General features: G+C 34.6%; 1 protein-coding gene across 2 annotated transcripts in view; it reads left to right on the top strand.

Moving 5' to 3' along the window:
- LEKR1 (leucine, glutamate and lysine rich 1) overlaps positions 1-27,675 on the top strand; it is a 240,862-nt gene that overhangs the window by 75,020 nt on the left and 138,167 nt on the right. The window contains exons 4-5 of one of the 2 annotated variants that reach the window (XM_073023498.1): positions 21,867-21,986; positions 26,099-26,923. In XM_073023498.1, the coding sequence (XP_072879599.1) occupies positions 21,867-21,986; positions 26,099-26,114 (136 nt within the window). In that variant the 3' untranslated portion in view covers positions 26,115-26,923. Of the gene's footprint in view, positions 1-21,866; positions 21,987-26,098; positions 26,924-27,675 lie in introns of those variants that run through there. The other variant, XM_008008604.3, reaches the window with a different exon arrangement.

Here is a 27,675-nt window from a genome sequence, read left to right as displayed (position 1 = left end):
AGAAAAAGACCATCTGTGAACCAGGAAGCAGGCCCCCACCAGACACCAGACCTGCCGGCACCTTGATATTGTGGACTTCTCAGTCTCTGGAACTGTGAGAAATTTCTGTTGTTTATAAACTATCCAATCTATGCTATTTTTGTTACAGCCGCCCAGATGGACTAAGGTGCGTAATAAAAGCTCTTAGAAGCATTACAGGAAAAAAACCCCAAGAGTATTATTTCCAATCTTAGTTTACTGTGAAACCATTTTTGGGATGCGATGGGGAGCTTACTGTAGAAAACACTTTGACCACACTAAAATATGGGTTAAAAATGTTAGTAAAGTATTTGCTATGGCAAAGAAACTGCTAAAACAAAACAAACAAACAAACAAAAACAGGATGAAGTTATTTCATCCGAACCAAAAGGAAATTGAGAAGCTTGAGCTAAGATTCCCCAAAAGATTTAAATGAAAAACCATCTGTAAAACATGTTGCATAGAGCCTTTCGCATAGTTGATGCTGAATCTCTTGTTGCTGCTGTTGCTGTTGCTTTGTTGTTTAATGGGGAAGGAGACAAAAAAGAGCTATTCTTGCCAGCTGTGTGAAAGACAGGTTGCTGTCAGTGGGGTAGACATCAACGAATTTATTCCTTAACTAAGGAACCACTATTAGAATTTTGGAGCAGTCATGGTTTCTTCTTGCTTTCAGGTTTTCATATCTTGGTAATTGTCAGTACAAATTCAAACTTTCCCCTATGGTTTTCACCATTCTCTGTTCCTATCTCTATCTATATACATACACACATATATGTGTATGTGTATATATATACACATATGTGTATATATGTACATATATGTATACATATATATGTGCGTGTGTGTGTGTATTTAAGTGTGCAAATAAAAATATAATTTATTTATTCCAAAGAATTCCTTAACTAAATGGCAGGCAGCTACCCTTTGTAATTTGCAGAGAAAAATATTTGGGATCGCTAAAGGCTCATTCAGATGGGCTTTAAAAGGATTATAAAAGTTCTAAAATCCACGTAGCAAATTTTTGAATTAGGTAGTGTGGCAAACTCAAATGCCTAGGAGTTATCTAGAATAAATGAGTAAAACAGACGGGGGGAACTATACTAAACCAAAAAATACATACTCATTAAAGATAGCAGCTGCTCCAGGAGACTGGTTTTGTGGGAGGAATGTGGGTCCATTGTTTTTGAATCACTTCACTTTTAAAGAGGTGGGGAATCTAGGTTCTTACCTAAAATCTTTCCAAGTTTAAATGTTTGTGCTTGTAAGAAACAACACTCTGCAAGACAGATAAAACATGTTCAAAGACCAGTTTGTGACTTCTAAATTAGGCAAGTATCAAACTGCACATCGTGTAACCTAGGCAAATCTTCATACCAACTCAGCTCTAAGTTCTTTTTATCACAGAATCCTTTACAAAGCAACTAGTGTAGTGATGCTCCTAGCCAGTCTTATAACTAAGGTGGTTTTTGTGAATCTCGTAATTGTCCACTTAAAATTAACTTGAGATCACAGTGCTATTATTTGATGATCTAAAAAAAAAAAAAAAATCACATTACATTTCCTAGTGGTATTACCAGTAGGCAAGAAAACTTTCAATGCAAGGATATAGGACTTGAGTTAGAAAATATTTAGTGAAACACTGATAACAGAAAAACTAGCCAAAAGTGAAATATGTTTCCTAATTGTTTGCTAGATTATTCGGCTTATTATATTGTTATGTGATTTGATCACTTACAGTTGAAGAGAATTTTCCTCAGAGTATGGCAGGCAGTAATTTGAATTTTGAAGAAATACTACTACAGTTTTTTTTGTGTTTTTATTTTTTAATGGTGAAATGAAGAGCATACAATATATTGTTAAATGATTCGGCATTTATAAATCTTTAATTGGGCATTATTAACGAAACTTTTTGAATGATCTTTGATTTGGAAGTAGCCATAATAACTCACACCTTGTTTGATTATTTTAAAATTTTTTGATTATTAAATTTTTTTAAAGAGATGGGATCTTGCTGTATTGCCCAGCCTGGTCTTAAACTACTGGCCTAAAGTGGTTGTCCCACTGCAGCCTCCCCATCCCCAGTAGCTGGAATTAAAGGTACAATCCACTGTGCCTAGCTTGATTATTAAATATTTTGAGAAGAAAATAAAAGTCTTTCTAACAAATTTTCTTTTCTTCCCTTCATTAGTGCAAACAACTTCATTCTTTTTTTTCCTTCCTTTTCTTCTTGCCTGCTTTCAACAGTACTTGTGATGCAAGCATATTCTCTAATTGGAAGGTTCTTCATACTTTCCAGGACACACAAAGAAGAAGCTGGGTACTTGCCTCTCTTGGTTGCCTCCTTTACCATATTTATCACAATATAACTGTCTTATCTTTTATACTCTTCATACCTAACCATGAGCCTCTTGAGAACAGGTGCCATTCCTTTTTTCCCAAATGCTTAATTATGCCAGGTATTGTATCATGTACATAGTGGGCTTGTAATTCATATTTTTGAGTGAATGATTTTTAGTTTTCCTTTTTCTCTCTAGTGCAATTAATTTTATCAGAGAATGAAAATAGTAATCCAGAGGTGTTGCATATTCTCTTTTCCTCTTATTGAACCAGTTACTGTTGCTTCAAATCCAAAAATGGAAGAATAGAAAATCTCAAATATTAATGATCCTTTTTTAAAATTTTTTATTTTATTTATTTATTTATTTTTGAGGTGGAGTCTCACTCTGTCGCCCAGGCTGGAGTGCAGTGACGTGGTCTCAGCTCACTGCAACCTCTGCCTCCCAGGTTCAAGTGATTCTCCTACCTCAACCTCCCAAGTAGCTGGGACTACAGGCGCCAGCCACCACACCCGGCTAATTTTTGTGTTTTTAGTAGAGACGGAGTTTCACTATGTTGGCCAGCCTGGTCTTGAACTCCTGACCTTGTGATCGACACGCTGTGGCCTCCCAAAGTGCTGGGATTACAGGTGTGAGCCACCACACCCGACCAATGATTGTTTTCTTATAGTTCTCTGCCTTATTTCCAGAAGTTCACATATAATTTTCTTGAATGTTTTCAAAGAAAAACAGATATATAGACCAGGGTTTAAAACAACAAATGTAATCTAGTGATATTTTGGGGTGCATTAATAAATGAGTTTTGTATTGTTTCAAGTGCTCTCACTCTTTTCATAGTTTCAAATGTGAATTTATTATTGATTTGCTGATCTATTACCTATTCTTTTAAAAAAATAAATCTTGTTTTCACTGTGCACATTATGGAATACTTGGAAAATAGAAATAGATGAAGAAGACTACCCTTAATATCACTTCATAAAATAACTTATAGTAAGTTTTAGGAGTCAGTCTCTTCTTTTAAAATGGATTCATTATATTGCCCAGTGACTGTCAGAAATTATCTTTTTAAAAGTGTATTTCAGTGAGAAAAATATTTAAAAGCTGAGTTTCACAATTAAAATATGTTACATTTTCTGTAACAATTTTAATAAAATTTTTAATCTTTTATAGACATTTTATTATTCAGGGTAAAAATAATAAACAGATTTAGCTGAGGGACAAACATATATCTAAAGATCACTGAAGGCATCCTGGACATCATGTAAGACTACTAAAATTGGGTTTCTAGAAATTGTTATGCATTTCATAACCACCAACAGTAAAGAAAGGAGGCAAGGCCAACTTTTTAAATGGAGTAGCTATGTGTTCCTGTATTTGGAGAACAACTTTTTTCCTTCACTTGAGGTGCTTGTTCCTGGTAGAAATCACCTTTCACTAATAGCATTTCTCAGAATACAAATCATATTTCCTGTTAACCTACTGAATACTATCTAGCTTATATTATTAAAACTTTCATAGAGAAATGCTTGAGTTATTTTTATAATATATATAGTTTTAAGAACATTTAATTATACAGTTTAATATCCTGATTTTAAAAAATTAGCACCATAATGTAAGCATTTTTCTGTTATTTTATACCTACTGTAAACATTATCTTTAATGACAAATATTACATTGAGTAAATAATTTTCTTACTGAACCATTTGTATTACTCTGAGATTCTTTTGCTACTGCAGATTATTGCAGTGATTAGCTTTCTTCAAAACCAAAGCAAACAAAAATGTTTTCTATATTTAGACCTATTTCTTTAGGCTAGATTCCCAGCAGTAGAATTCCTGGGTTAAAGAATTTGAGCATCTTTATGCTTCAAATAGTCTATAAAAATGAATATTCCCACAAATGATGTTAGAAAGTACCTTTCCATTGTAATTTGACAATATTGGTTATACTCACTTTTGATATATCTTTGTTAATTTGTTAGATTAAAATATTGTTTTAATTTCCATTTCTCTGACTTTTAGTGATTTTTTTGTTTTTTACTTAGAATAATTATTTTCCCTTAATTCCATAGTTATTTTTATTTGCTTATTTAACTGTATACTTCCCATTCTTAAGGATCGGTAGAAGCATCCAGTCTTCAAACCAACCTCCTGTAAGTTAATTTTAAGGTTGTTATATGATAGATCCTGGGCCATACACTGTTAGTTACGACTCTTGGTTGTAAGTGACTAAAATTTAGCTTGAACTAGCTTAGGCAAAAAGTGTTTAGTGGATGATAGATTTCAAGGAAAAATTGAACTCTGGGAAGGGCCTATGTAGCTAGACCTTAGGAATAACCTTAACAAAGGACATTACTACCCTTAAGATTTTCCTTTTGTGTTTCTTCTCTGCTTCTCTAGTGGGTCAGCTTTATTCTCTTAAACTGCAAATCAAGTTTCTCATAGAAGGAGAAGTGGTTGTCCACAGTTCCTAAGTTTTACTTCTTACATCTACTGCTACCTGAAAGGGATTGCCTGTTTTCTCTAGTCCCAAGGAGAGAATTCTACAGAAGAGCTCTGATTGACTCCGTGATGGGGAGATGTTTTATCCACTTAGCCAGTTGGGTTGGGTCATAGAACATGGAAACTTCTGTGGCAGTCTTATTATTGTTTGAAGCTAGAAGAGTGAGTGGAAAGAAACAGTTCCTTGAATAAAGGGTTAATTCCCCAAAGAAAGGTAATTATATTGGATGGCCAAACAGTGGTTACCCACTACATGACAAAGACTATCCAAGGATTTTATATGCTTTTCTATCCTTTAGAATTAATAAATAGAAGAATATTTACCAGTACCTACTGGGCATTGTTACCAGAGCTGGGAGAGAGCAAAAAGGGAAGTAAGAAACATTCTTGCACTAAAGAATAAATAATATGATTTTATTAAGGATACTTTAAAATGATGGTAGCACTATTTGACAATGTTTTATATAAACAACATGATTTTATTAAGAACACTTTAATAGGATGGAGATTTTAGTTTTTCTGAAAACTATCTTCTATCCCCTTATCCTCAAGAAAAATACACTAAACCCTTTTGCTTCCTTTTGTGAAATTATATATCAGCTCTGTAATACAGAATCATGTGGTTTTTTTTTTGTTTTGTTTCGGTTTTTTTTACTTTTTAAAATATTTTTATTTTTATTTTTAGAGACAGAGTCTCACACTGTGTCACTCATATTTATTCCCAGGCTGGAGTGCAATGGCATGATCATAGCTCACTGCAGCCTTGAACACCTGGGCTCAAGCAATACTGGTGTCTCAACCTCTGGAGGAACTGGACTACAGACACACCACACTACACCCAGCTATATTTGCTATACATATATATATATATATGTGAGACAAGATCTATCGTATAGCATGCATATATATATATATATGTATATGCACTCCTCCTCCCTGCCCTCCCAAAGTGCTACAATTATAGGCATGAGCCACTGTGCCCAACCTGTGTGTGTGTGTGTGTGTGTGTGTGTGTTTTAAATTAAGTCAGGGTTAAGATTTTTTCTTCTGTTTCTGCACCAGTAAAACTTGAGTACCATATTCAGTCAAAGAAAGATCTATTATTTTAATAGACTATCTAAATATTAAAGAAACAGGAAAATAAATGAAGAATCAAAGATCAAATAGAGCTCAAATTAGATTAATTAAATGAGGTTAATTTAAAAATCTATGTTGAGTCAGTCTAATGCAGGTACTTGTTTCCTGCCTTTTTGGGAGAGGTGGGGAGAGAGAGATAGAGGGGTGAGGGAATAAATATGAATGTGTGGTATCAAAGTCAAACCAATAGCTTTAGAAGATAATGTTGGAATATTGAATCCCTTACCTGTTAGCAAAGGTAAATATTTATGATCCTTAACTCAGTAGGGCAAGCACCCTTAAGAAGGAGTCAAGTTGTAAAGGAGTAAATTTGTTATCAGTGTACTGATGTACTAAAAGTACATTGATCTTATACAGGATAATGACTCTTCAGTATAAAATTAAGACTATCTTAACAGAAGGATATATTTGAGTAACTACATTAGAATTCATAAGACTTAAATGGGTGTCATGTTACTTTTCTAAACAGAAGCGGTATAATACCACTGAAGAGGAAATTAAGTAATTGTATTCTCAAATAATTTGGTTTTAAATATTGCTACTGTTCCATACTCTTGTGTGTTAATGACATTTCTGGTCTTGTGCATTCTTTTGTTGACATTTTTGAGGTTGCCATAGCTCCTGAGAATGGGTACAGTGATTTAGATTTTGCCTGAAGGATTTCACAAGGTGCTTATGAGTTCTTTGCAATATAAGAGTTCTTTCTGGTTGTATTAAATACTAAATGATTTATCTATCTGTAATAGTTGCATCCCCCTATTCCCTGCTTCCTTAAAAGGCAGTTTAATTTTCTGAATGGATTCAGGTAGTGGTTAATTTCAAAGGAGCAGGTATAGAAGCCACTTCTCATAATTGGCAATTGTATGTCAATTTCTGAACTCGGTTTTCCAAGAACTCCTGAAGTACTACCTAGTTTTGATTGATTTCTTTGTCACAGTTCTAATTTTCCCCTTGATATTTGGATACCTTTGCCTGTCCCACCATAGTAGGATGTAATCCTGAGAATCCCCCACTTCACTTTTTCAGACCCAGAACTTCCACCTGTCATCTTTGATTGCTGCAAAGTCAGTTTGAAGGAAAGACTACAAATAAATTAATCTTTAGAACCAGGAGCTTGACAGAAAAGAGTGCAGATTACAGGTGGCAACATCCTCAATGATGTGGCCCGCTTTCTTGTGTTTTCTAAAGTGTTTCATTATAGAGTGGAGGGAAGTTAAAAGTGAGTTTTAAAAGTATTTCCCTTTAGAATATTTTCATTATGAGTAATATTAATCCAAATGGAAATAATTAAGAAGGGACTATAATATATTTCTCTAATTTGTTTTACAACTCAGTGATTCTCACGTGATCCATTTTAATTATGTTAACTAAGAAAAACTGAGAAATACTTAAGGATAATAAATGTACTTGTTCTCGTGGTTGCATTGGCAAGAGGATTATAATAAAGTCATCTAACTCCCAGTACAGGACTCTCTCCACTAGAACATGCTGTTAGTACCCACTATTTTCAGGAACACCCTCTGACTAGACAACATTATGTCCTTACATCAACGTAGTGTTCACATTCTGTGCCGAATTATGACTGTTAGAGAAAACTGTGTGCTAGCACAGTACATACTGTATTGTAGTATTTCATGAATTTTTTCATAAAGTTGATGTGTATGGTAAGAGTAAACATTTGTGCTTTTCCAGTAATGTCATTTTTAACCATATCATTTTGATATGAAAGAAGAAATGTAGACTAGTATAGCCAAATCAGAGTGAACTAATGTGACCACACATCTCAGGGAGTTTAGTTAGATGGCTTGAGAAACTATTTGTATGTGACGTTCATTTGGATAAATATATATTAAAGAAGTGACCTTGGAAAGTGTTTCAGTGTGCATGTTTTTTAAAAGTATAAAGAGAAAAACATTTTATAAAAACAGACTGAGAATTCTTTTCTGAGTGAATGTTAATAGCTGGAATGGGCTTCTATTAAGGAATGTTTAATATATATGTTTAATCTTATAATTTAGCAGTGCACTATATAAGATTAAATATCAACTATTTCTGCATTTTTTCCATTTATAAACCTGAGATATTTTTACACACATGTAATGAGACTGTCTGGGCTTTTTAAAACAATCTTTTTAGATCTTTAAGTAACACATAGATACATCTTCATTTTAAATAATCTAAATACTATAGGAAAGAAAGCTAAAGTTCCCATGACCAGCCTTCTCCATCCTGATTCTCTCTATAGAGATCACCCTGCTTTAACATGGATGAAGATCATTTCCATTCTTTTTCTAAAGTTTTAAATACATATATGTACATATAGAACTATCATATGGTTTCATGTCATATTTATTGATCTGTACGTTACGGCTTGCATTTTTTTCCCCATTGATAAATCTTGGCATTCTTTCCATGCTAGGACATACAAATCTACTTTATTATATATATTTTTTTGTATAGTATTCCATAGGACCATAGGTTATTTAACTGTTCCTCTAATACTGACCATTATTGGCATATACTGACCATAAAGACTGTTTCCTTTTTGCTATTAATATTTCATAACTTCCAAAATTTAAAATGTACCTATTCTTTTATACCACAATTTGTACTAGAGATACATTTGCACATATAGATTACTCATTGTAGGTGCCCAAATCATTGCTTTAAAAAAATAAGTTTAGATTTATACAAAGTTCCGAAAATAGTACAGATAGTTTTCAGATACACAACTTTCCACAATGTTAGCACTTTGCATAACTGGGGTACAATTATAAAAACTAAGGAATTAACATTGTTATACTGTTAACTAATCTACAGACTTTATTTTGGTTTTATCATTTTTTCAATAATATATATTTTTTCCAGTCCAGAATTCTATCTGGAATCCCACATTGCAGTTAAAGTTCATATCTTCTTCTTAGACTTCTTTGACCTGCGACAGTTCCTCAGTCTTTCTTTGTCTTTCATGGGCTTGAGGCTTTTGAAGAATACTGGTCATTTATTTTGTAGAATATCCCTCAATTGGGGTTTGTCTGATGTTTACTAATTATTATAATGAGATTATTCATTTTTGGCAAGAATACTACAAAAATTATGGCCCTTCTTAGTGCATCATATCAGGATGTATATCATGATGTCAGTATCTTATTACTGGTGAAGTTAACCTTACTCCCTTGGCCAAACTGGTATTTGCTGGGTACTTCCACTTTATAGTTATTATTTTTCCCTTTGTAATTAATAAATATCTTATGGTAGATATTTTGAGACTATCCAAATATTCTGTTTCTTCTCAACCTTTGACCTGTTTTTCTCAGTAACTGTCAATGGAATTTGCCTGCAGTGGCTATTACTGTACAGTTTTAATGGTGATTTTCTTGTTCCCTCTTTCCTTCTACATTTATTACTTGGAAATTTTCTGTGAGAAAGAGATGTCTTTTATTACTCATTTTTCATTCAGTTATTTATTTATATCAGTGTGGACTCATTTACTTTAGTTTTGTGGGTTATAATCCAATACTATCATTATTTTATTGCTTGATTGTTCTTGTTTTGGACATTAGTAGCTTGCTTAGGTCAACTTGTGCCCTTTTAACCTGCCTCTGTCCTCTATTGAGTTCTTCTTTGCTTTCTGGCATCACAAAATGTTCTAGGCTTATCTTGAAGTTTTCCTGCCTTAGCACTGGAATCAACAGTTTTCTAAAATGCCCTGATTTCTTTAATTGGAGAATGATATTTAGAAACCAGCATCGGGGGATTGGGTATGTTCATTGTTACTTTGCTTCTGAGCATTCATTGTTTTTGTCATTTGTACCCTTCTCTTGGGTCATAACACTAAGAATATTCATTATTTGTTCCTTAATAAATGAATTTAAGGCTATACATTTTCCTCTTGATACTTGATATGGTTTGGCTGTGTGTCCTCTCATCTTGAATTGTAGCTCCCATAATTCCCACATATTGTGGGAGGGACCCAGTGGGAGATAATTGAATCATGAATCATGGGGACGGTTCCCCCATACTCTTCTTATGGTAGTGAATAAGTCTCATGAGAGCTGATGGTTTTATAAGGGGAAAACCCCTTTCACATGGTTCTTATTCTTTCTGCCAGCCACCATGTAAGACATCCCTTTTCTCTGTCTTCATCTTCCACTATGATTGTGAGGCCTCCACAGCCATGTGGATCTGTGAGTCAATTAAACCTCTTTCTTTTATAAATTACCCAGTCTTGAGTATGTCTTTATCAGAAGTGTTAGATTAGAAAATGGACTAATTAGAAAAATGGACTAATAAAGTACTTTTATATGTAGTGCTTCCATTATCCTTTATTTCTAAATAGCTTATAATTTCCATTTTTATTTTCTCTTTGGCCCAAGGATTATTAGATGTATGTTTAAATTTTCATGTAGACAGATTTTTTTTACTGCTCTTTGTTGTTAATTTTTCATATAATTTTATTGTGAGCAATGAATGCAGGTATATGTTGGTTTCTTTTTTTTCTTTTTAAGAGTATCTTAAGATTTCAACTGTGGTTAATTACATGGTCAATTTTTTTGATTATATGATGTATTGAGGAAAAATGATTACTAGATATAAAATCTCAACTATTAAATATGTCCATACATCAAGTTTGTTAATCTGGTTATTTAAATCTTCAGACTGGGTGTGGTGGTTCATGCCTGTAATCCCAGTACTTTGGGAGGCCGAGGAGGGCTGATCATGAGATCAGGAGATGGAGACCATCCTGGCTAACATGGTGAAACTCCATCTCTACTAAAAATACAAAAAATTAGCTGGGCATGGTGGCATGTACCTGTAGTCCCAGCTACTTGGGAGGCTGAGGCAGGAGAATTGTTTGAACCTGGGAAGTGGAGGCTGCAATGAGCCGTGGTCGCGCCATTGCACTCCAGCCTGGGCGAGGCGACAGAGTGAGAGTCTGTCTCAAACAAACAAACAAAAAAAACAGAAAAAAACCACTTCAATATCTTTACCTATTTTTATGTTATTGTGATCCTTTCCATTTATGTGAGAAAAGTATAAATACATCCCATTATGATTAGTAATTTGTTTTCATTGGATTTTTAACAGATTTTTCTTTATATATTTTGGAGCTATGTTGTTTTTGTTGGTGCATTGGACTTTTTATAAAGATGAAAATTTCTTTGTTCCACTTAATTCTTTTGCTAATTTTTAACACTAACATATGTATGTTATTTTAAAAAGCATCTGTCTGGACTATATAAGTCTTTATTTTCTACATTCATTTGTCAAGTTTTTAAAGATGTGAATCCTAAAAACAATGTTTGGTTGACTCCTTTCTTTTAGCTTAATAAGAGAAGTCCTTGCCAAGGTATTAAGTGGGGATGAAAAAAGAAGATTCCTTAAAAATCTATTCTTTTCCCAATTAGGCAGAGGTTTTATTGTTATTACTATTTTAGATTCAGGGGGTACATGTGCAGGCTTGTTACATGGTTATATTGCGTGATGCTAAGCTTTGGGGTATGAATAATTCTGTCACCCAGGTAGTGAGCATAGTACCTAATAGTTTGTTAGCCCATACTGTTCTCCTTCCCTCCGTTCTCTAGCAGTCCCCAGTGGCTGTTGTCCCATGCATATTTAATCTTTAGCTCCCACTTATAGGTGAGAGCATGTGGTATTTGATTTTCATTTCCTGTATTAATTTGCTTAGGATAATGGTTCCCATAACAATAGACACTGTGGGAGATAATTGAATCATGGAGGGATTACTAGGGGTTGGGTTGAAAAACTAACTGTTGGGTACTGTGGTTAGCACCTGAATAATGGGATCATTCGTACCCAAAACCTCAGCATCACCCATGTTCTATGCTGTCTGTTTACTCTGTTGATAGTTTCTTTTGCTGTGCAGAAGCTCTTTAGTTTAATTAGGTCCCATTTGTCAATTTTTGTTTTTGTTTCAGTTGCTTTGAAGAATTGGCTGTAAATTCTTTGGCAAAGCTGATGTTGAGAAGGCTATTTCCTAGTTTTTTTTTCTTGGATTTTTTTTCTAGGATTTTGACAAACCTGCACCTATATGCCCTGAATCTAAAATAAAAGTTGGGAGAAAAAATGATAATGGACTCCAGCTGCATCCATGGTGCTGCAAAGGACATGACTTCATTCTTTCTTATGGTTACATAGTATTCCATAGCGTATGTGTACTACATTTCTTTATCCAGTCCATCGTTGATGAGCAACTAGGTTGATTACGTGTCTTTGCTATTGTGAATTAGTTCTGTGATGAATATGTCTTTTTGGTAAAACAATTTATTTTCCTTTGGGTATATACCCACTAATGTGGTTGCTGGGTTGAATGCTAGATCTGTTCTAAGTTCTTTGAGAAATCTCCAAACTGCTTTCCACAGTGGCTGAACTAATTTACATTCCCACCAACAGCGTACAAGCATTCTCTTTTCTCTGCAGCCCAGCCCAGCATCTGTTATTTTTTGACTTTTTAATAATAGCCATTCTCACTGGTGTGAAATGGTATCTTATTGTGGTTTTGATTTCCATTCCTCTAATGATTAGAGATGTTAAGCATTTTTTCATATGTTTGTTGGCTGCTTGTATGTATGCTTTTGAGAAATATTTGTTTATGTCCTTTGTCCACTTTCTGATGGGGTTATTTGTATTTTTCTTGTTGAATTGTTTAAATCCCCTATAGATTCTGGATATTAGATTTGTTGGATGCACAGTTTGTGAATGTTTTTTCCCATTCTCTATGCTGTCTGTTTACTCTGTAGTTTCTTTTGCTGTGCAGAAGCTCTTTAGTTTAATTAGGTCCCATTTGTCAATTTTTGTTTTTGTTTCAGTTGCTTTGAAGAGTTAGCTGTAAATTCTTTGGCAAAGCTGATGTTGAGAAGGCTATTTCCTAGTTTTTTTTTTTTTCTAGAATTTTTATAGCTTGAAGTCTTACATTTAAATCTTTAATCCATCTTGAGTTAATTTTTGTATATGGTGAGAGGTAGGGGTCCAGTTTCTTTCTTCTGCATATGGCTAGCCAGTTATCTCAGCACTATTTATTAGTAGGGAGTTCTTTCCCCATTGCTTGTTTTTGTCGACTTTGTCAAAGATCAGATGATTGTAGGTGTGAGGCTTTATTTCTGGGTTGTCTATTCTGTTCCATTGGTCTATGTGTCTGTTTTCATACTAATACTATGCTGTTTTAGTTACTGTAGCCTTATGGTATAGTTTGAAGTCAGATAATGTGATGCCTTTGGCCTTGTTCTTTTTGCTAGAATTGCTTGGGCTATTGGGGCTCTTTTTTTATTTCATGTGAATTTTAGGATATTTTTTCTTTTTCATTTTTTGATACATTGATATATTTTGTTAAATTGCTTTCCTGAAATGTACCAATTTATACTGAGTATTTTCTCATGAGCCTAGAGTATAATCATTTTAATTTCTTTCAAAAATTTTTTTATTTCACTAGCTTTTGAGATACAAGTGGCTTTGGGCTACATAAATAAATTATATAATAATGAAGTCTGAGATTTTAGTGTACCTATCACCTGAGTAGTGTACATTGTACCCAATATGTAGTGTTTTATCCTGTGCCCCTCTCCCAACCTCCTCCTTCTGAGTCTCCAGTGGTTTTCTGGCCACTGGGGTAATATTCCAGGAAGGAGTGTAACTGCCTCTGCTTAAGGAATGGGGAGTAGCAGGTGACAGTATGTCTCACCCAGCTCCCATGCACTGGGCAAGGCAGGTTTCTCACCTGCAGTGTTCACTTACAGTAGCTAGTTAAATTCCAGGCAACCTATGCTGAGAACTCAAAACTGTCCCAGGCCCTCCCTATCTGTTGTCAAAGTCCAGGCACCCAGCTCCTGTGCCTGTGGCTACTGCACACTTCCCACTCACGCCTGGGTTCTGGCCAAGGGAGTTCATCCCCACTCGAGGATTGTATTGTGAATTTCAGTTGGTAACTTCCTTCAACCTGCCACCACTGTTTGAGTTACTTGGCAGACTTTCACAAGGTCCCCTTTAATATAGAATCAGCCATGGCTTCCAATGTGCACAAGGCTCTTCATTGTGCTGCTCTTACTTTTATATGTCCCACCATTCACTGTATCAGTTCCAGTGCTGTGTAGGGTTAAGGCTACACAGGTTCCCTGGTATGAGTGGGTATCCTGGAGGCACTCTCCCCTACCTCACACTCTGAGAACTTACAGTTTTTCACCTGGCTCATAGTGTAGGCTGCAGTCTGCTGCCTCTTTCAAAGGGCCTGTGATTTCCTTCCATTTTCCTGTTAAGGTCCTGCATTGCTTCTTGGAAAAATGTTCACAGTGTGAATCTCTACTCACTGTTTTGACTTTGCAAGTGGAAGAGGAATTCTAACGCTGCTTCCAGTTTGCCATCTTGAAAAATAAAATAAAATAGTTTTTTTTCTATTTCTGTGAAAAATGACATTGGTAGTTTGATAGGGATAGCACTGAATCTATAAGTTTCTTTTTGCAGTATGACTATTTTAACAATAATCATTTTTTTCTATCCATGAGCATGGAATATTTTTTCATTTGTTTGTGTCTTATCTGGTTTCTTTCAGCAGTGTATTGTAGTTCTCCTTGTAGAGATCTTTCACCTCCTTGATTAGATGTATTCCTAGGTATTTCCTTTTTCTGTGGCTATTGTAAATGGGATTGTGTTCTTAATTTGTCTCTCCACTAGAATATTATTACTGTATAGAAATGCTACTGATTTTTAATTTTTTAAAGGTGCATTTAGGCTTCTAGATCTTCTTTTACACCTGACCTGCTCAAAACATATAATTAACTTTACCTGAAAGAGTTCTGGATGTTGTATCTCTGATCTCAGTGGTACTAGCTATAGCTAGAGAGTGGTAAAAGGGAGGTGGTGAAATGAAAATAAAGAAATTAAGTGAAAGTTGACTTTTGGAATAATGGCATCATATCCCCTGAAATGGCACAAGTGCCTTCCCTTAATTCCCAGAACTTTGTCAGAGATTGGGAGAATGACTGGTAGAGAGGAAATATCCAGAGATTTTTATCGAAATAACTATTTGCTCACCTGGTCATTCCAGAATAAATCTTGTCATTTAACAATTTCTGCGCACACACACAGAAGATTATAGGCAGCATTTCAGTCCTTTGTTTTAAATTTTTTAGGAGAAAATGATAAAATAAATACCCATTTACACAGATTTTAAAATTATCAAGATTTTATTAGGTTTATTTTATCATTTCTTTTCTTTACTGAAGTATTTTAAGGCAAATTCTAGTCTCCTAGTCTATGTGCTATTTTATCTTTATTTACTTCACTGTGATGTGACTTCTTAAAAACATAATCACAATATTATCATTCCAAAATCAGCAACAGTTCCTTGGTATTCTTTAATTCCCAGTACACAATTAAATTTTCTCAATTCTTTAAAAATTTTTTTACTGTCATTTTTTAAAATAGTTTAAGTTGTGGAATACATGTGCAGAACGTGCAGATTTGTTACATAAGTATACACGTGCCATGGTGGTTTGCTGCATCCATCAACCTGTCATCTACATTAGGTATTTCTCCTAATGCCATCCCCCTCCCCTAGCCCACCCCCCCACCTCCGCAACAGGCCCTGGTGTGTGATGTTCCCCTCCCTGTGTCCGTGTGTTCTCATTGTTCAACTCCTACTTATGAGTGAGAACATGAGGTGTTTGGTTTTCTGTTCCTGTGTTAGTTTGCTGAGAATGATGGTTTCCAACTTCATCCATGTCCCTGCAAAGGACATGAACTCATCCTTTTTTATGGCTACATAGTATTCCATGGTGTATATGTGTCACATTTTCTTTATCCAGCCTATCATTGATGGGCATTTTGGTTGGTTCCAAGTCTTTGCTATTGTGAACAGTACTGCAAAGCCGCTGTCAATTTGTTTTAATTGAGTTTTATACAAGGTCCATATGTCATATTTAGTTATTAAATTTCTTGCTTCTCTTTTATCTATAAAGGCCTCTCTTCCTTTTTTCCCTTTGTCATAATTAGCTTGTTGTAGAAACCAGTCCAATTGTGCTGCTAGTACCTCATTTTTAAAAATTACACTTTTATTTTAGGTTTGGGATACATGTACAGGTTTGTTATATAGGTAAACTTGTGTTGTGGGGGTTTGTTGTACAGATTACTTCCTCACCCAAGTACTAGGCCTAGTATTCAATAGATATTTTTTCTTACCTTCTTCTCCCTCCCACCCTCCACTCTCAAGTAGGTCCTAGTGTCTATTGTTCCTCTCTTTGTGTCCATCCATCCTCATCATTTAGCTCCCACTTACAAGTGAGAACATGTGGTATTTTCTTTTCTATTGCTGTGTTAGCTTACTAAGGATAATGGCTTCCAATGCCATCCATGTTCCTGCAAAGGACATGATCTCATTCTTTTTTTATGGCTGTATCGAATCTGTCATTAATGGACATTTAGGTTGATTTTGTGTCTTTGATATTGTGAATAGTGCTGCAGTGAACATACGTATGCAAATGTCTTTATGGTAGAATAATTTATATTCCTTTGGCTTTATACCCAGTAATGGGATTGCTGGGTCGAATGGTAGTTCTGTTTTTAGGTCTTTGAGGAATTGCTACACTGCTTTACACAATGGTTGAACTAATTTACACTCCCACTAAGAGTGTATAAGCATTTCCTTCTCTCCATAACCTTACCAGCATCTGTTATTTTTTTGACTTTTTAATTATAGCCATTCTGACTGGTGTGAGATGATATCTCATTGGTGTTTTGATTTGCATTTCTCGTAATGATCAGTGATATTGAGTTTATTTTCATATGCTCGTTGGTCACATGTATGTCTTCCTTTGAGAAGTGTCTGTTCATGTCTTTTGCCTGCTTTTTAACGGTTTTTTTTTTCCTTGTAAATTTAAGTTCCTTATACATGCTGCATATCAGACCTTTGTCAGATGCATAGTTTGTAAATTTTGTCTTCCATTCTGTAGGTTGTCTGTTTACTCTGTCGATAGTTTCTTTTGATGTGTGAAACTTTTAAGTTTACTTAGATCCAATTTGGCAATTTTTGCTCTTGTTGCGATTGCTTTTGATATCTTTGTCAATAAATCTTTGCCTGTTCCTATGTCCAGAATGGTATTGCCTAGGTTGTCTTCCAGGGTTTTTATAGTTTTGGGTTTTACATTTAAGTCTTTAATCCATCTTGAGTTAATTTTTGTATATGGTATAAGGAAGGGGTTTAGTTTCAATCTTCTGCATATGGCTAGCAAGTTACCCTAGCACCATTTATTGAATAGGGAGTCTTTTCCCCATTGCTTTTGTCAGCTTTGTCAAAGATCAGATGGTTTAGGTGTTTGTTCTTATTTCCAAGCTCTCTCTTCTGTTTCATTGATCTGTGTGTCTGTTTTTGTGCCAGTACATGTTGTTTTGCTTACTGTAGCCCCGTAGTATAGTTTGAAGTTGGATAGTGTGATGCCTTTGACTTTGTTCTTTTTGCTTAGAATTGCTTTGTCTATTTGGGCTCTTTTTTGGTTCCATGTGAATTTTAAAATAGTTTTTTCCAGTTCTGTGAAGAATATCATTGTTAATCAGACAGGAATATTATTGAATCTCTAAATTGCTTTGGGCAGTATGGACATTTTAATGATACTGATTCTTCCTATCCATGAGCATGGGATGTTTTTCCATTTGTTCATGTGAGCTCTGCTTTCTTTGAGCAGTGTTTTATAATTCTCATTGTAGAGATTTTTTACCTCCCTAGTTAACTGTTTTCCTAGATATTCTGTTTGTTTTGTGGTAATTGTGAATGAGATTGCATTCCTGATTTGGCTCTTGCCTTGGCTGTTGTTGGTGTATAGGAATATTAGTGATTTTTGTATGTTGATTTTGTATCCTGAAACTTTGCCAAAGTTGTTTATCAGCTGAAGGAGCTTTTGGGCTCAGACTATGGGGTTTTCCAGATATAGAATCATGTCATCTGCAAACAGGGATAGTTTGACTTCCTCTCTTCCTATTTGGATGTATTTAATTTCTTTCACTTGCCTGATTACTCTGGCCAGAACTTTCAATAATATGTTGAATAAAAGTAATGGGAGAGGACATCCTTGTCTTGTTCTTGTTTTCAAGAGGAATGCTTCCAGCCTTTACCTATTTAGTGTGATGTTGGTTGTGAGAGTACCTCATTCTTGATTATGAACAGACAACAAAGGATCATCAGCCTTCTGAGCAGAGCCTCAAACATGAAAGCCAAAAAGCAAAACAAAGAGTCTCAAAGAGAAACAGAAGCAATGCAGCAAACTGAAGAAATCTTCAAAAACACACTAGAATTGATATCCTCAAAGAAATACAAATTGTATTCATGGGACAAGAAAAGGGGCAATTAAAAAAGACCTTTTGGAGAATAAGAAGAATTTTTGCTAGTTAGAATATGATAGCAGAAGTTAAAACTTTGATAGGATGGAAGATAATGAAAGAATACAAAGTTAAAAGTGGTAAAATGGTAGAGAAAGGATAAGAAGGTTAAGAGATCTGTTCAGGAAATTCCACCTCTGAAATAATAGAAAGATGTTCCAGACAGAAACAGAAATTTGATTGGAAAGCATCATTCTCCCTAGGGTAAATTTCTGAAAACCAAATAAATGAGTTTCTAAAGGAAGTACTCACCAAGTGCTCAGCACAGAGAATGACAAAAGATTAACGTGATGATACATTGTGATCAAATTGAAGAATCCCAAGTGAAAAGTAAACAATTTTATTTCAGAAAAAGCTTCTGAAGCAGGGGGAAGGGGGGTGGCCCACCATACATCACACAAAGAAATAGAATTGAGAATGTCATTGGATTTCTCAGCAGCATCACTGGAAATTAGGAAACAATGGAATGGTATCCTAATTTTCTGGTGAATATTTTTTCAAATATATGATTTTCTATTCAGTCAAACTGTTCTGTGTGAGATAAAATAACGTGTTCAGACATCCAGAGTCGCAAATTTACTTCCAATGCATAGGAAATTTCTGGACGATTTGCTCCAAGGAGTAAACCAAGAAGGAAGAAAACTTCAGAACCAGGGTATAGGAGAATTGACATGAAAGAGAGATGAGGACAGTTCCTGAAGTGATGGAGAAGTGAAGTCTTATGATGACAGTTGTGTAGTCAAACCAGGGCATAAACCAGACTACAGTAGGGGAATGTAAAGCTCCAGGAAGGCTACCTCCTGGAAAAGAAATGATTTGGAAAGATTATCTGTTGTGTCTGAAGGTGTCGGAAAAAGAATTACCTCTCCATCAAAGATGGAAGAAGAATAAAATGATGGTACCCAGAAAACTACGAAAGAAGAAAAGGAGACAATTTTTAATTCCAGAGACAACAGAAAGTTGTACAAGAAAGAAATATAATCATGGCATTATATGTGGCTCACAAGTGAATAACAATATAACTACTAAATATAATTTAATAAAAAGTACTGATTTAACTATATTGGGAGGATTAAGAGAAGAGCATGTAGATATGTGTAGGAGGGTCAATTCTTATTAACTACCTACCTCAACATTCATTTTGCCTTGTAAGTAGCAGAATATATCTGGGCGCTAATCTTTAAAGGACGACACCTTCCAGCTGCATGTATAGCTAAGTATGGCCATATATCTAAGTTCAGTAGAAGTATTCAGTGGTACTTTAAGGAGATTGACTTAAAAGGGATGGAGTAGGCCATTATTCTCCTCTACCTAGCCTGGAATGGGAATGTAATGATTGAAGCTTTCACCACCATCATGGACTATGACAGTAAAGTACAGATACCAAAGATGGTAGACCAGAGAGTTGGAAGGATATGAGGCCCTAATAACACTATAAAGCTGTGATATTAGCACTGAACTGATTACCAATGCATTTGCTTTATGTGAGATTATATATATGTATTTATGCCATTATATTCAGGTGTCAATTATATGTAGCACAACTAGATCTTAACTGATATGTATCACTAAATACACTAAATAATATACAAAATTAAATATTAGGAAATATCAGTGTAAACATGTTAGAAATATGAGTAATGCAGTAATATGGAGATCAATGCTAGGAGAAACAGGGAAAAAAACATTAAACGTGGTTGCCTTTGGCGGTGGGAATTAGAGTAGAGGCACATGATTACTATTTTTTTTTTATAACTCTTTTAGTCATTGTTACAGTTTGGATGTGGTTTGTCTTCGCCAAAACTCATGATGAAATTTGGGCCTCAATACAGCATCATTGGGTGGTATGGCTTCATCGGAGGTGTTTGGGTCATAGGGGCAGATTCTTCATGAATAGATTAATCCCCTCCCTTGTGAGTGAATGGAGTTTTTGCTCTGGCAAGAATGGATTAGTTCCCAAGTTAGCAGGTTGTTAAAATACAGGGGAAGAGGTGCATGGCCACCAGCTTTCAGCCCATTGTCCTTATTCTTTGGCTTGCAAATTAAGAGTCCCTCCAAATCACTTGACTTTCCTTTTGTCAGAGTTGTAGATCTCCAGAGATGTCCCCAGATGCTCCACATTAAAGATACATCCTTTCATTGCTTTTTCCCCCCAGCAATTATTAAGTGTTTACTAGAGAACTAATTCACATTATCATGGCTGGAAATATTCTCTGATGCTCAACTCCCCTAATCTATAGATTGAGTTGGTTTAAGGTCTCCTTTGTATTACGAGCATTGTTGTTCCTACTGATAGTGACTTCGTTCTTGATTCAGGCAGACAGCTACTATGCTGCCATAAAAACCAATTAGGTGGGAGCTTATTCCTCTGCTGGATTGTGCGGTAACTGGTCTCACCCAAGACTTTCATGTGAGAAGAAGCACTTTCTCTTTATCAGGAAATTTCTAGAATTTCTTGTTATTCACAGCTGAATGTAATGCCTCAGTTCATTTTCAATTGATAATATGTGATAAAAAATGTGTTTTCTTGGCAACCAGTATTTCTGTACATTTATCTTAGAAATAGATTAATAACTGTTTATAGCAACTACATGCTAACACATCTTACTGTCTTTTTAATTAATTAAGCTAAACATCCCATTGCCATGATATATTAGATCAAGTTTGTAACATTACCATATTACTCTTTGGACATTGTGAGTTAGTGTTACCATGTGGATAAAATGTCAGGCATCTTTTTCCTCATGTAAATTTTACTTTTCATGCTTATATACTTACAGTTTTAATTTTGATCCTAAGTTTTCATTCATTCATTATACCAAAAGTTAACTCATATTCTTCTGAATGACTTCTTACCAAAAGCCACACACAAAGAAAAGAATTTGGCTTCCTTGATTTTTTTTCTCTCTTGCTCCCTTTCTCACCATGTGATCTCTTTGCACATGCCCCCTTCCACTTTCTGCCATAAGTGGAAGAAACATGAGGCCCTCACTGGATGCAGCTATCCAATCTTGAATTTTTCAGTCAACAGAATCATGAGCAAAGTAAACCTTTCTTTCTTTATAAATTACCCAGCCTCAGGTATTCTTTTATAGCAACACAGAATGGACTAAGATAGTAATATTTGACATTTTAAATTTGAACCTGTATTACTTTAAGTGAAAATTAAATTAATATTTTAGTTATGTTGTGATTAATATTTATGTTCATTGTAAACAGTTGAACAATACAAAAGAATATAGAGGAAAAGTTCTGCCTGTCTTCAATATTCTTTACATTTCCCCCCTGCCCATAAATTCCACTCTCCTCCCCAGGGTTTAGTTCCCAAGATTTGGTCTCTCTATATTTTTTCTGTACATTCATATAGCATATATAAGAGACATAGTTTCTTCTTCTACTCCTTTTTATTAAAAGTAAGTATATTTAAATGGTAACTTAAAAATAGTACATCCATAGGAGAGAATACTTAAGGGATGTTTGTTTATATTTTTAGAATTTACGATGTAGGCATGCAGTTAAAAAATCAACAAAATGAATTTCAGAAAGTAGAGAAACAACTGAGTCATTTGCAAGATGAGTTAAAAATTAAATATAGACAATCATACATCTTCAGGTAAGATTCAAGAACTGAAAATTATAAAGATTGAAAAGATATGCTTAATACTAACTTTGTAAATAGCCAAACATATTTTAGTAATATGGTTTATTTTCTTTTTTTTTTTTTGAGATGGAGTCTTGTTCTGTCGCCCAGGCTGGAGTGCAGTGGCTTGACCTCTCACTGCAAGCTCCATCTCCCGGATTCACACCATTCTCCTGCCTCAGCCTCCCAACTAGCTGGGACTACAGGTGCCTGCCACCACACCCGGCTAATTTTTTGTACTTTTAATAGAGACGGGGTTTCATCATGTTGGCCAGGATGGTCTCAATCTCCTGACCTCATGATCCACCTGCCTCAGCCTCCCAAAGTGCTGGGATTACAGGTGTGAGCCACCGCGCCCAGCCAGTAATATGGTTTCTATATCTGGTGTGATTGAAAAAAGTGAAACAGCATTATGTTTTCTTTTTTCTTTTTTAAACCATTATATCAATGAATAGTGTTGCTAATTAAATTTAAATTAGGCATATACCTTGTTCTATTAGTGCCTTGTTATTGTTCTTATTTTGTGGGTGTCATTTAGAATGAAAGCACAGTAACTAATTCCCCTCTTCACCAATATTTCTTGGTGTAGTTGATCCTCTGAGTGATAGTCCAGTGACAAGAAAAGTAGTAGAATAGGAAAATTTCCTAAATAATATTAACATAGTCCTTAAATTCAGAAATCTCTAGTGTAAAGCATGTCAATTCTGCTTTTATATAATCTTTGGAGGGTTTATAATACCTAACGATAAAAATCCAGCATTCTAAAGAAACTAGGAAGTACATTTTCTTTCCTAAAAATTGAATTGAATATTTTGAGAATGTTTATGAGAAAGAATAATTCCTTTTTGAATTGAATAACTTTTAGCTCTTAGAAAAGGGAAAGCAATGAGTTAATTCAACCCGGCAAATGACACAGGTTCTGGATGACTAAAAAAGTATGCTGGGTGAATGTTTTGAATGATAAGTTTTTGCTTTTTATCTAATAATTATTACCAGGAATTATCTGAAAAAAATTCTGTGGGCCAATAATTTTTAATTCATTATCCGATAATAACCTATTGAACATCTACCTTTTATAAATGCTTTGCACATAACTGATGCTCAACACATAATTTTTGAATGAATCCATGAATGAAATCCACTCACAAAACAAGTGACCATTTTTATCATCAGAAATCCCCTTGATCCTTTCCTAGAAATCTGGTGTTGAACCAACAGGATAATGCCATCCAGGTGACCTCAACTTTTGTATTTTAATCAGGACTATCGGTATTCACTTTTGGCTTCTGTAATAGCTTTGACCCATATCTGCTGTAGAAGGCTCATCTGATTTATCCACTGGAGCCTTCATGGATGGTGAGATTGACCTTTAAAGGCTGGATTGGGACTAGATCAAATAATTATTGCTGCTTCAGGATATTATGGGACGGATACACTTGATCTTAATTATTTTCATTTTTGCATGTTATCTTCAGTATTTTAAATTTTTGAAGAAACGTAGACATATAAATAGAGTGTTATTTTTATTCTGTATTCTAATTTTGTCATCATTTTGAGTTATACTTTTAACAGCTTATTTTGTTCACATGTTTTCATAGATCTGTGATTTTTGCTCATTTTTAGCCAAAAGATCACAAATTAGGAGTCTGGGATCTGACTTATATAAAAATAGTACATACTAAAAACAATTTTGGAAGTAACTAGTCAACTAGACACTTAGTACAAATTACAGTTTGTAATAGATGAATAGAAATAATTATTGTTTTTATATTCTCACTAGTAGACATAATGCATTCCATAGAAAAAGGCATACTGTTAAAAATAAAATCAAACCAAATTTCTAGAGTTAATTGACTTTTGTTGCATTAGTGAAAGCTGATGTTAAGCTAGATTATTGATTATTTTAAAAATATTAGGCCATAAAACTTAGTGATTGCTCTGGATAAAGAAAAGGAGCTTGTAATCTTCTCTCTTGAAGAGGTAAAGTATTCATGGGCCAAAACATGGGATGAAAAAAAAAAGAGGTAAGGGAAAGAAACATGAGCTTTCTACTGAGATATAATCATCTTTATTTATGGAGCCTAAAAGGAACTTTCAGTAGATCAGTGAACTATGTTTCGGGGTCCATTGCTGTTTTTAAATTCTTCTCTCATTTGTTTAATTACAGTTGGGCTTAATCACTAGCCTTTAGCAAAGTATTCTTTCATGTTCTGTGTTTTCCATGACATCACTTCCAGCCTGTGTCTTGCAAGGACTCAGCATATTAGTTGGCACATTGGTTGGCTCAGCACATCTGTTACTCAGAATAAAGTGTTTTTTGAAAGTGCAAATTAACTGTAGAAGGCCTATAAAGTAGCTATTAAAAACCTGAATGAAATATAGATATACTTCACCTCACAAAGTTGTGTTTAGTTCAATATTCCAAATCAGACCATATTTGAAATATTCTATCAGTATTTACTTTTAGAGGATTACTATTTTGAATCTTTTTAAAATTATTTGAAATAAAGAGTATTTATTCTTTAATTTTTCTTATTTGTAAAGCTAGACCTTGTCATCTCTAGAATTTTCAATGTCAACTCCAAAAATTTCTCTTGCAGCTCTTTCACTTTCACTTCACTTCTTCAGTCTAATTAAGGATGCTATTATTTTTTCTTATTTTCCCAACCATATTTTGGCTTTACTTTGTTTTCTATCCTTGATCCCAAGTTTATTACCCCATACCTTTTTAAAAACATACTCATTGAGATATAATTTGCACACCACAAAATTCACCTATCATAAGGAGGCAATTTAATTATTTTTAATAAACCTACAGGGTGGTGCCACCAAATGTTAGCTATTAGATTGGCAACCACATCCAATATTAGAACACTTGATTCATTCCAAAAAAGACCCTCCAGACCCTCATGCCATCTTCAATCAATCTCTGTGCTCACCTCCAGCTCACCGGGCAACTAACCTTTCTCTTTCTATAGATTTACACTTTTCTGGACATTTCAGATATATAGAATCATACAATATGTGGTCTTTACGTCTGGCTTTTACTAATTATGTTTTTGAGGTTCGTTCGTGTTGTGACACTTATCCATACTTTTGTTCCTTTTTATTGCTGAATAGTATTCCACTGTATGGATATACTACATTTTATTTATCCATTTACCAGTTGATGGATATTTGGATTATTTCCACTTGTTGATGCTTATGAATAATGCTGCTGTAAACATTCATATACAAGTCTTTGTGTGGATATGTTTTCAGTTCTTTGGAGTAGGTACCTAAGTGTGGAATCACTAGGTCATATGATTAATCTATATTTAATTTTTTCTTTTTTTTTGAGATGGAGTCTCGCTTTGTCGCCCAGGCTGGAGTGCGGTGGCACAATCTTGGCTCACTGCAACCTCCGCCTCCCTGGTTCATGCCATTCTCCTGCTTCAGCCTCCCGAGTAGCTGGGACTACAGGTGCCTGCCACCAAGCCCAGCTAATTTTTTGTATTTTTAGTAGAGATGGGGTTTCACTGTGTTAGCCAGGATGGTCTCAATCTCCTGACCTCGTGATCTGCCTACCTCGGCCTCCCAAAAGTGCTGGGATTACAGGCATGAGCCACCGTGCCCAGTCAATCGATATTTAATTTTTTTAACAGCCAACCTGTTTTCCAAAGAGGCTGCACATTTTACATCCCCACACCATGAATGAGGATTCCGGTTTCTCCATGTTTTTGTAAACACTTACTATTGTCTGTCTGTTTTGTTGTAGTCATTCTAGTGGGTGTAAAATAGTATCTCATTGTGGCTTTGATTTGTGTTTCCCAAATTACTAATGATATTGAGCATCTTTTCATTTGCTTGTTAATCATTTGTATATCTTATTAGTGAGACATCTACTCAAATATTTTGCCAATTTTTAATGGGTTTATTTTCTTATGTGATTGTAAGAGTTCTTTCTGTATTCTGGATATAAGTCCTTTATACGAAATATGATTTGCAAATATTTTCTCCCAGTGGCTTATCTGTTTATTTTCTTAATAATGTTTTTTGAAAAGCAAAAGTTATTTTTGATGAAATATAATTTATCTGTTTCATAGATTGTGCTTTTGCTGATGTATGTAAGAACTCTGTCTAAGCCTGTCACAAGGATTTTCTCCTGTATTTTCTTCTAAGAGTTTTATAGTTTTAGCCCTTCTTTAGATCTGTGATCTATTTCAGCTAACTTTTGTGTATGATATGAGGTAAGGATCTAAATTCATCCTATTTCATATGGATATTCAATTGTTCCAGCACTGTTTGTTAGAGGCCATTTTTTTTTTTCCTTATTGAATTGCCTTGGCATCTTTGCCTAAAATAAATTCACCATAAATGTAAGGGATTATTTTTGGATTTTCTATTCTATTCCATTAATCTATGTCTTATGTCAGTGCCACACTCTCTTAAATACTAGGTTTTTAATAAATTTTAAAATCAAGAAATATAATTCCTCTAACTTCCTTTTTTGTTTTCAAAATTGTTTTTGCTATTCTGGGCCCTCCATAATGAATTTTAGGATCAGCTGGTAAATTTCTGTGAAGTAGCCTGCTGGGACTTTGATAGGTATAGTATTGAATCTATAGATCAATTTGGGGAGAATTTCTACCTTAAAATTTTTGTATCTTTCGATTCATGAATGTGGTATGTTTTTCCATGGAGATCTTTAGCCCTCTCAAAAATATTTTGTTTTCTTTAACTTCTTTTATTACGATTTATTTCTAAGTGTTTTGTTCTTTTTATGTTATTATGAATGGGACTGTTAATTTTATCTTGGGGATTGGTCATTGTTAATATACAGAAATAAAATTAATTTTTGCGTATGTATTGTGGATCCAGTGACCTTGATGAATTTGTTTATTAATTCTAGTATTTGTGTGTGTGTGTGTGTGTGTGTGTGTGTGTGTGTGTGTGTGTGTCTTTAGGATTTTCTACATAGAGGAGTTTACCAACACTCCAAGTCCTTTTACCTCTACTCATTTAGTTGTATTTACCCTTAAATCCTTTGGCCTTCATGCCTGCTTCCAGGTTGTTAAACACTAAATCCTTAGTGAGGAATCCTCAATATTCTGCTTAGGCTCCTTGGTGCTATTCATCTCTTAGCAGCCGTTTTTCTTGTCTCTTATTTCACAGAGAAGGTTAAGGTTACCAATAGAGGCAAATTTATTGTGAACCAGATGATGCTTAAGTTTCAGAGTCTCTCACTTAGGGCTTCCTTCCAAGGTTCTGAGAAGGCTTCTGGTGAAAGCAAGATGATTGAGTTGTAATTTGGTTAAAAATTCTCTTTCTACTCAGGTTTTTCCTCTCGCTCACTTTTTAAAAAATTATTTTTTGTGATTCTTCTGTTGTAAGTATACCATTGGAGTAGTCACAGGCATTTGGAGGATCTGAGTAAGGGAAAGTTGACGTAGGAGTACACCATTATAATTGCCATTTGGAAAGATACTTTAGAATGCTTTAATGAAACAAGCAAGAAATTACATTAATTTGGATATATATAGGTTTTTAAAATTAAATAAAAGCATTTATAAGCAAATTAAGCAATAGAAATTATTGTGGCCTAAAGAAGCAAGCTGTAACAACTTCTTTGATCACATCAAAGCAAATTTATTAATAGAAAGAGATCATTTTTTAAAGTTCT

The sequence above is a fragment of the Chlorocebus sabaeus genome, chromosome 15 (assembly GCF_047675955.1).
Source record: "Chlorocebus sabaeus isolate Y175 chromosome 15, mChlSab1.0.hap1, whole genome shotgun sequence".
NCBI lineage: Eukaryota > Metazoa > Chordata > Mammalia > Primates > Cercopithecidae > Chlorocebus > Chlorocebus sabaeus.
This window is presented reverse-complemented; position numbering and strand designations above follow the sequence as displayed.